General features: G+C 36.7%; 1 protein-coding gene across 10 annotated transcripts in view; it reads left to right on the top strand.

The window, feature by feature from the left end:
• pxna (paxillin a) overlaps window positions 1-10,387 on the top strand; it is a 48,835-nt gene extending 38,448 nt beyond the window's left edge. For all 10 annotated transcript variants that reach the window (XM_079608240.1, XM_079608244.1, XM_079608246.1 and 7 more), the window contains 5 exons: window positions 1,850-2,008; window positions 3,721-3,894; window positions 6,070-6,151; window positions 6,293-6,441; window positions 8,994-10,387. In XM_079608240.1, coding sequence (XP_079464366.1) covers window positions 1,850-2,008; window positions 3,721-3,894; window positions 6,070-6,151; window positions 6,293-6,441; window positions 8,994-9,260 — 831 coding nt within the window. In that variant the 3' untranslated portion in view covers window positions 9,261-10,387. The remainder of the gene's footprint in view (window positions 1-1,849; window positions 2,009-3,720; window positions 3,895-6,069; window positions 6,152-6,292; window positions 6,442-8,993) is intronic.
• The last annotated feature ends 199 nt before the right edge of the window (window positions 10,388-10,586 follow it).

The following is a 10,586-nucleotide window of genomic DNA, read 5'->3' on the forward strand; positions in this document are numbered from 1 at the left end:
GAATTATGAGATATAAACTATTCTTCTGAGGTAAAAAAAAAAAAAAAAGTCAGTCCTTTTTCCCTTAGAATTGGACTTAATTCGCAATTGCGAGTTTACCTCTCACAATTCTGAGAAAAGATGTCAGAATTGAGAGATATAAACTCTATTTCATGCAATTCTGACTTTATATCTCGCAATAATGACTTTATAACACACAATTGCGACTTTATTTCACGCAATAAATAAAGAAATAAATTCAGAATTGCGAGATGTAAACTCACAAACTCACATTTACTAAATAATATAACTTGAGTCTGACTGACTGCCTCATTTCCACTTCCTGTTTTTTTGCCTGAATTGACTCCAGGGCTGCGCTGCAGTACGTCAGGAGTAGCTTGTTTAAGTGTGAGATCATAAGCAGAAATAACAGAGGATTAATAGGTTGCTAATTTTGCTTTGTGAATAATGCTTCTGTGTCACGGTTCTTTGAACTGCGAGCACAGAGATGGGGTTACTGTTACACCAGAACTTCTTGACCCATAGCCTTCTTTGGTCTGTCATCTGATTATGTATTTAACACCTTCTTGGTCCTGTTGTATTTAGGGAAGGTTACGCAGGGAGCATGAGATTGGTTTCCTTAGATTAGTAAAACAGACATGATTCACAACCTTTCCATTTATGTGAAATAAATTAAAATATAAAATTGCCAATTTTGCATAATATCTAACCAGATTTGGTGTTTAAATATAATAACTATTGCATGCTTGTGCAGGATCAAGTATCTCTGCTGGCTGTCGATTCGCCGTTTACTTTCAAGGCTGTGAAATAAGACGAATGCAGTAAACATTTCCATCCATGCATTGCTGTTAATTCCGTTGATTCAAAATAAGTGTTTCAGGGAAGCTGAGAACTACTTTAAGTGTTGTGAATTGTGTAGTTTATAAACCACTAACATCCTGTAATGGGTTGACTAATAAATGTTGCAAGTAAATGTGTGCAATTCAACATCTCCAGTCCTGTTTGTTTGAAGAAAGAAGCTCTTGATGTACATGCTTTAAGAGTTTGAAAATAACTTTTTCAGGTCGCAACGGTTATATTGAGAGCGTTTTCAGCCAAGGGAGACTAGAGCATACTCGTGGTACAAAGTTTGTTGAGCACACAAAAATATCTGAACAACTACACTCCATATAAGGGGACATTTATATTGCACTTCTCAGTGTTGTTGAGTTCTCCAAAACAAGTTAAGTGTCAGTGGATTGGTGTGGCTTCAAATCCTGCATGTGTTTAGCCATGAATTATCAACATTGTGCCATTGATCAAGGCACTAACTCTCCTGTTTCTCCAGGGAGATTGACCTGGTAAAGTGTATTGAAAGTCGCTTTGGATAAATGCATTTGCTAAATGATTAATTGGAAGTAATTATTTATGGGGCTGTAAACGATTAATCGAATCCAAAATAAAAGTTTGTGTTTACATAATATACGTGTATTGTGTATAATTATTTTGTATATATAAATACACACACATGCATGTATATATTTGAGCAATATTTGCATTTATATACTGCATATATATATATATTTTTATATGATTTATATTATATATAAGTAGAACTATTTTATATATAAATAACACATTTTTCTTAAATATATACATGCATGCGTGTGTATTTGTATATACAAAATAATTATACACAATACACACACATATATTATGTAAACAATCTTTTATTTTGTATTCGATTAATCGTTTACAGCCCTAAACAAAGCTGCTTGTTTTGTGTCTGCGTCTGCAGAGTGGGATTTGCATCCACATATTCTTTGCTTTATGACTTTAAAACATGAAAATGATTTTCCTTTTGCTGTAGATTATGGCTCAGGGCAAGAGTTCCCCCACCAGCGTTTCCAAGCAGGGGAATAAACTGGACAACATGTTAGGCAGCCTGCAGTCAGACCTCAACCGCCTGGGTGTCCAGACCGTAGCCAAAGGCGTTTGTGGAGCCTGCAAGAAACCAATCGCTGGCCAGGTAAGAGATCTGCGGAGGAGCTCATTTACTGGCCAAATCATTATCCTGACATACATCCCATTTGGATTTTTAGGATATTATGCCCTAGTACAGAAGCTCTGTTTCAAAACAAAACAAAAAAACACCAATGGTATATTTTTATGTCAGTGTTTTTTAAAATGTTTTTGTCTCCTATGCTCACTAAGGCTGCATTTATTATCAAAAATGCATGTAATATTGTGAAATATTCTTACAATGTAAAATAACTATATTCTATTTGAATATATTCCTGTAAAATGTAATTTATTCCTGTGATCAAAGCTGAATTTTCAGCATCATTCCTCCAGTCTTCAGTGTCACATGATCCTTCAGAAATTATTATAATATGATGATTTGCTGCTCAAGAACCATTTCTTGTTGTTATCGATGTTGAAAACGCTGTTATTTTGAACTTTTTATTCATGAAAGCATCCTGGGAAAAAAATTATTACTTTCTACAAGGGCTGTCAAAAGATTAATCGTGATTAATCACATCCAAAATAAAAGTTTGTGTTTGCATAATATATGTGTGTGTACTGTGTAGAGGTCGACCGATATGAGTTTTTTCAGCCCGATGCCGATTTTTTAAAAATCCAGGTCGTCCGATGGCCGATAAATGCTGCCGATTTATTTTGGCCGATATGTTTATTTTTGCTTGTTTTTAACCTCTATTTGAAAGATATAATTTAAGTACACAAATAATTACTAAGATAGACAACATTTCTCAACAAAAACCTTTATTTAACACACCAATCTGAACTTGTACACTTAAATTAAAAATGTATAATGTAAAAACATCGTATAAATAATGTATAACAAATATATTAAATAAACGAAACAGGTAAGAAGAAAATAAGCTGTCAAATAAACTTTTCAATGAAAAAAATTAAGTTTAGTGCACTTAGCAGCATTTATCAAACTTCTGTTATATTGCATTTGGCCTTCTCTGGTGTTGGCTGGGTGAAGCGCTGCCATAAGGGGGTGGTTTTCTTTTCAGCCATCAGACTGTAATGACTAAAAAAGGGGAAAAATAAAAGGTTATGTTAATATTTTTTGTATAGTATCTTGACATCATCTTCAAGTCATTTTATAGATAGGTATAGATATAAATCTAAAAAATGTTTCATAATTCAGCTAATAATTCAGTGCATTGTAACTGTGTATAATTATTATGTATAAATGCACACACATTCATGTATATATTTTAAGAAATATTTGCATTTATATACTATATAAATATTTTATATATAAATATAACAAAATTTTTTCTTAAATATATACATGATTGTGTGTGTTTTTATATATATATATATATATATAAATGATTATACACAGTACACACACATATATTATGTAAACACAAACTTTTATTTTGGATGCGATTAATCGCAATTAATCTTTTGACAGCCCTACTTTCTACACATGAATAAATTACATTTTAAACAAATCTTTATAAAGAAACGGTTATTTTTAATTGTAATATTTCACAATATTTCTGGTTTTCACTGTATTTTTGATGAAATAAATGCAGACTTTTAAGAACATTTAAAATACATTGTGAAAAAATATTAATATTATGATAAAATAAAAAATATTGTGGCTTGTATAGCATCATAAGACACTGGTATTCAGTTATGTCTTTTGTTGTTAGTGAAGCAGAACACTTCCATCCTCGTTTTCTTTGATTCATTCAGGTGGTGACAGCAATGGGCCGGACGTGGCATCCAGAACATTTCGTGTGTACTCACTGTCAGGAGGAGATAGGCTCCAAAAACTTCTTTGAGCGAGACGGCCAGCCGTACTGTGAAAAGGACTACCACAGCCTCTTCTCTCCACGCTGTTACTACTGCAACGGACCCATTCTGGACGTAAGGAGGATTATGCTTCCTATCACCACAGACGGGGCATTCACAGGCCTGTGTGTGTCTCGTATGTCACCAGCCAGACGTGATGGTGCTTACTATAGCTGCTCACACTTTACCTCTGGCTTCAGGTTTCCTGTAAACATAAACAGTCACTTAAATACTGTCTAAATCGGTCTTTGCAGTCAAACTCAACACATGCATGTAGATAGTCTTTTTGAATAAAATGACTAGGCATCCTTAAAACAAGATACAAAATGATCTACCATAGCATAATACAAAGGCAATAAATACACACATTTTCATTTTATTTTATTTTATTTAGAATTCGATGTATTTGCTGGCTGCATGCAAAAACATGATTTTTGTCTGATTGACTAATGATTCTTATTAGAAGGTTTTTTTATTTTTATTGAGTCGGTTGAAAATTATATTAGTTTGAATCAGTCATGACTTACTGGATTAACATTAACAACTCACTTATGACTGTACGTTTATATGACAAATATACACATTAGCACACTATTCTCCATATTAAAGGGCACCTATTATGACATTTAAAATGTTCCTAATGTTGTTGTGGGAGTCCCCAACAACAGTTTTACATGCATGCAATGACAAAAAACACTTTTGTTGTCGTATAATATGCATTTATTTTTACCTGATTTGCTCACCGACTCCCAAATGAATCGTTCAACGACTCATTTTTCCAAACCCCTCCTTTGCGCGACGCTAATCTGCGATTGGTCAGATGACCCAGCAGTGTTTACAGAGATAATACTTATTTTTAACACGGAGTACAATGATGCTTTTATCAATTAAATTGTATTATAATAATGATTATAGTCCACTGCTTTATAGTTTGTAGTAAAAAACGAAAAATAAGATAAATAATTTAATGTTATGTTAGCGAGCATAGCCCAGAGTTCATATTGTAAAAGCACAATCAGTCTTTATTTGCATTAGCCCGATGCATAAACATAACGTTTTTACAAAAAAAAATGCAGTTACGTTACTACGAGGTATTATTCTATTCTTTAAGACAACTCCGAAAACAACGACAAACACTTCCTATATCTCAATACAATTGCCATTGAAGACCTAGAAGCTAAACGGTGCTTACACAACAAACAAAATAATTATTAAGCATGCTACATAAAATATAAAAGCGACAATTATTAATAACACTTACAGGTTGTGATACGGAGGAGGAAGCTGATGCAAATACACTTGGAACTGAACCTTCCTTCAATATCAGCCGGCTCGCGAATCCCAGTTTGATTGCATTTAAAAAGCAATCGTCTTCAAAATGGCACGAACAAAGCACAAGGCTCGGACTATACTTCTGTGGTATAGTTATATGAATTGTAGCCACTTAGTCTTCAAATGCTCCTCCTTGGGCAGATGAAAAAAGTTTGCTTTTGAGTCGCACTTCAGAACACAGCGTCTCGTCGCCATGATATTTTCCCTGGCCTTGGAGCGCAATAAGTGGGCGTATCGTATTCAAATAACTTGACAAGTTGACGTCATCTAGTCAGAGAAAAAGCTTCGGTCTTCTAACGATTCATAAAAATGACTCAGAGTCGGCTCTTACTTTTGAAAGACAATAACTTTATATACGGTGCACTTTCATATTTCAAACTTTGCAGGATGTTTTTGTTCACTTAGATCTATGTTACACACTACATGAAAGGTACATTTCTAAATTCCATAATAGGTGCCCTTTAATATTAATTTGATGTATTTGCTGGCTGCATGCTTGATTCTCATGAGAAGTTGTTAATTATATTAGTTTTAATCAGTCATGAATTACTGCATTAACATTAACAACTCACTTATGACTGTACGTTTATATGATAACATATAGATAAATATACACATTGGCACAATATTCTCCATAATGGAATTTCGTTTTCCATAGATATATTGCAAAATTAATGTTTAGTTTAGCATGTAGTTAGGATTGGAGTAGTTAACATTGCTAAAACAGAAGTATGTGATTCACATGTTTGTTTATGTAGTGGGAAATTAACACTATTACTAATAAATAGTAATTACAATTAGTAATGGTCTTATTCTTTGTTTTTTATCTTAATTGTGCATACATTGCATACAATTTTGCATGTTTCGCCATCAGGTCATTGTAATGAATTGTACATTTGCTTTTCTTTCGTCCTGCAGAGGGTGGTGACCGCATTAGACAAGACTTGGCATCCAGAGCATTTCTTTTGTGCCCAGTGCGGGTCATTCTTTGGGCCTGAGGGTAAGCTGCTTCCTCTCTCCTCAAGTTCAACCTCTTTTCTTCTCTTTAGCTGGCCTTTCCTTCTTTTCTACCAAGCTATTTTTTCTTTAAAAGGTTTGAAGCCTTTGGCAACCTTTTTCTGTTTGTCTCTATTTCCTGCAGGTTTCCATGAGAAGGAGGGAAAGGCGTACTGTAGGAAGGACTACTTTGACATGTTTGCCCCTAAATGTGGCGGCTGTGCCCGTGCTATCCTGGAGAACTACATTTCGGCCCTCAACTCTCTCTGGCACCCTGAGTGTTTTGTCTGCAGGGTCAGTATGTGTATGTGTGTTTGTTGGTGTCTGTGTAAGCATGCCATTGATGGAGGCGTGTGTGTGCCTGATGATAGGGTGATTAAATCAGCTAGGCCAGTGAATATTGAAGTATTTGACATGCGATTTAAGTAAATTAAATGAATTATATATTTTTTAATTGTTTTAAAGGTCCCGTTTTTCCTGTGTTTTTGAAGCTTTGATTGTGTTTACAGTGTGCAATATAACGTGTTCATGTTTCGCATGTAAAAAAAAACAGTATTTTTCACAAAATTTACTTATCTGTATACCGCTGTTTTCACTGTCCTAAAAACGGGCTGATGACTTCCTTGTTCTATGAAGTCCCTCCTTCAGAAATACGTAACGAGTTCTGATTGTGCCAGCGGTTCCTGTGTTGTGATTGGACAGCAGCTTAGCGCACGTTGCCCGGAAAGGTCACGCCTCTTACCATAACGTGGAGATGCATGCGCTCAGTGTTATTGTAAAGGTGATTTGACTCTGGGATGAAAATAACAGCGTCTCGACGACATGGTGACAAACACACTCTACAAACGCAACTCTTCCTCTTCTCTGTAGAAGCGCAACAAGACCACGCGCCCTTTTTTTGTGTATTCCTGGGCGGAGGTTAGTCAAAAAACTGTTCTAGTGACGTCATTAAAGCAGGAAGTAGAGGGATGTAGTCCAAACCGGCCGTTCGCTGTAGGCTTTGAAATGAGACTTCTGTTAAATCAAATATATCGCTTGGCATTGAACTTTGAGCTTTATAATTTTACAGGTATTATTAAAGTAACATTACACACTAGCTAAAGTTTAAAAAATGGGATCACGAAGAACAGGACCTTTAAGAAGATCTTGAGAAAAAACTGATGCACCTCTTGATGGAAGTAAATGTTGTGTGTTGTGTGTTAAATGTTGTGTAGTCGATTCATGTGTGGAAATGAGTCTTCATGATCCTCACAACCATTCTTTCACAGTTTGAGCCGGATGAATCATGACATTGTCATCCTGGAATATGGCCATGATGTTTCTTCATACATGTTTAAGAAATTAAAAGTTACACAAGCGAAAAAAGTTGATTATCTCTTAACAAGGCCACACATTATTGTCTGGGTAGATCAGATGGTAAGGGAACAATCAGTTCTCGTAATCAATGTGTTTGATGCAGGAGAACTGTGCAGGAATTGTTATGGCAAGGCGACTGGTTTAGGCCCCATCCACACAACTGCGTTTTCGTTTAGAAACGGAGACCTTTCGCTACGTCTGCACCTCCCGTCCAGACTACAACGGCAAAAACGAAGACCTAAAACGGAGAAGTTTAGAAACGCTGCCGACCCCGTTTTGCGTTTTGAATATCCGGAGGGCGTTTTAGTGAAGACGGTCAAAACGGAGGACTTTAGAAACGCTGACGCAGAGGCTCACGCTCGGCTCTATGATTGGGTGTCATCAGTCATGGCGTATCCTTGCCTGATTCGTCAGCCACCCATCATATGACCCGTCCCCGGGAAGAAAACATACAAAAAACAGCCTGGACTACGTAACGTTAGTGACTGCAACATAGATAACGAATTACAAGCATTACTGACGTTGATGTCTTTGCTAGCAGCTGTTGTGCAAGTAAATTCTGCATTTTACAATGCTATCACTGCCTACATGCAGCTGGTTACACCGGCACACGCATGCCCAGTGTTGGTGAGTGGTCACGTGATCCGCGTTTTCAGTCGTTTTAATGTGGACGGAGATCAATTCTAATACGCAGCTAAAACGCTGGTGTGGACAGAGATCGTATTCGTTTTAATTCTCCATTTCTAAACTAAAACGCAGTAGTGTGGATGAGGCCTTAAAGGCATTAAGCAACTTTTCATGTTAAAAATACCCGTTTTCTAACCCATACATGCTTAAACAATTGCCTGATGGGCTGAATAAGCCCTTCTCTGATCACTGAGATTGTCTCTATAATCCTGTAAAGTAGAATAAATAAGAGGGATTCGGGCCGGAATTTGAGACTGGGCGTGACGTCATGCGCGTTCACGGCACGCTCACATAGCTATGTCTGGCAGGTTTGTGTATTCGCCGGCATTCTCCGTAGAAGATGGATTGTAAGAGACCTGCTTGTAGTTCATTTCAAACACCAACGCAAACTCTGCACCTTTAAGAGTATCTAGTTGCTCCCGGTCAGCAGTGGTGAGAATTTACCAACATTGTCCGAGGAGAAACAAACCACAAATCGGCGACATTGATGTAAAAGGACAACAAAGTCTGGTCCGAAGTTCGAACATGACTGAAGGTCTATTGTGGCACAAGTCACAGAAAATGTCAATGATGGTTACGGGAGGAATGTCACAACAAACAGTTGTATCGTGTGTGTGTGTGTGTGTATAAATAAAAATGTGGGTGTTTAGGTTGCTGTCTGTGTGTTTTGGATTTATACACTAGCTCATTTTGATATCAGATGTGTCTATATTGCTGCATGTACTATCCGTGCTGTTATGTGTAGCATTATTTGAATCGTGTGTATAACTGACTGATTTCTGTCTTCTCTCTCTCCTCCACAGGAGTGTTTCACTCCATTTGTGAACGGTAGTTTCTTCGAGCACGAAGGGCAGCCGTACTGTGAGGCTCATTACCACGAGCACCGCGGCTCTCTCTGCTCCGGCTGTCAGAAACCCATTACCGGCCGCTGCATCACTGCCATGGGCAAGAAGTTTCACCCCGAGCATTTCGTCTGCGCCTTCTGCCTGAAACAGCTGAACAAGGGCACGTTCAAAGAGCAGAACGACAAACCCTACTGCCAAGGCTGCTTCGTCAAGCTCTTCAGCTAGAATCTGACGGTGTTCAAGTGTGTGTGCGATCACACGCCAATATCAGAGGCCCAAGGGTCGAGTTTTAAAATTGTGTCATCTTGTGGTGATAGTGAGCATTACACCAGCTTGTTCCTGTGCCAAAGCACTGTCAGACAAGTGTAGATCTTCAGGGAGGCCATTACGATTTTTCACAGCCTTTTTAAACGCTTCCCCTGGATCCAGATGTTATCAGAGACTAGGTCTTTAAATTGCGTGGAGCTATTTTCGATATTATCGACTGCATCGGACAAATCAAGATCTATTTTTGTACTTGTTACACACACATTGAGCTTAACTTGAACGTAACTGTGTACACATCTCTTTGCACATTTCAGGCAAAACCCTGTTCTGTTTCGCTGCTTTCTAGGATAACAGCACACTATTTTATTTAGCGTCTTTTCTCCATTGGCATTTCTTAAAGGTGCAATAACAGCTTGAAATCATCAAAATCTTAATGCCATATTCTGTGTATTTTTATAATTTTTGGTACTCGAGAGTTTGTTCAGCCCTGACCCTATTGTGCATGCATTTTTTTATTTTGATTGTTTCTATTTTTATATTAATGGGTTGTTTCTGTTTTTCTGGATGGCTGGAATGGTTTTAACTTCCATCCTTATGCCTTTACGAGAGTTTGACTGTGGAACCGAATCACTTCTGCTGTTATAATACTTATTTTATTCTTATAAAAAGCCTTCTTAAAGATACCAGTGTGGGCCCTGATGCCCATTTCCTTGAGTATGTGGCGTTCCACAATGTGCCTATTGCCACCGGGCATAATGTGCGATTTTCTTACAATGTTTTTTTGTCTTAAGTTCTCGTTTGTAATAAGTTTTAATAATTTTGTGATAGACATTTCTCCTCTTTTCCATTCATCAGATTTCCTACTGTATGCAAGTAAATATATTGAAGTCTTATTGAATTATAATTGATGGCAAAAGCTTTAACTTTTTTTCCCCCGTTTTAGTAATTTAATGTTTTTCTTCTTCAGGGTGATGTCATATTTTATTTTAAATTGAATGATGACATGCACATTGTATTTAAAACATGGGGTTTAAATGGACAAATGTAAAATGCATTGAATAAACACCAGAATCTCATTAACTGATTTATGCTTCCTTGATTCATGTGATTTATTTACATTTTGTCAGCTGTTAATAGGACTTCAATGCAATGTTTTCTATCTGTATTAAAGTCATGCTGTAGATAAATTCATATTGTATGCATAAACTGATATGTATTCACCTTGTCACCTTGGATAAAGGTGTCTGCCAAAAACATAAATGTAGCCTACTAAAAATGGTCAGA

Source organism: Phoxinus phoxinus (genome assembly GCF_949152265.1).
Source record: "Phoxinus phoxinus genome assembly, chromosome: 3".
Lineage (NCBI taxonomy): Eukaryota > Metazoa > Chordata > Actinopteri > Cypriniformes > Leuciscidae > Phoxinus > Phoxinus phoxinus.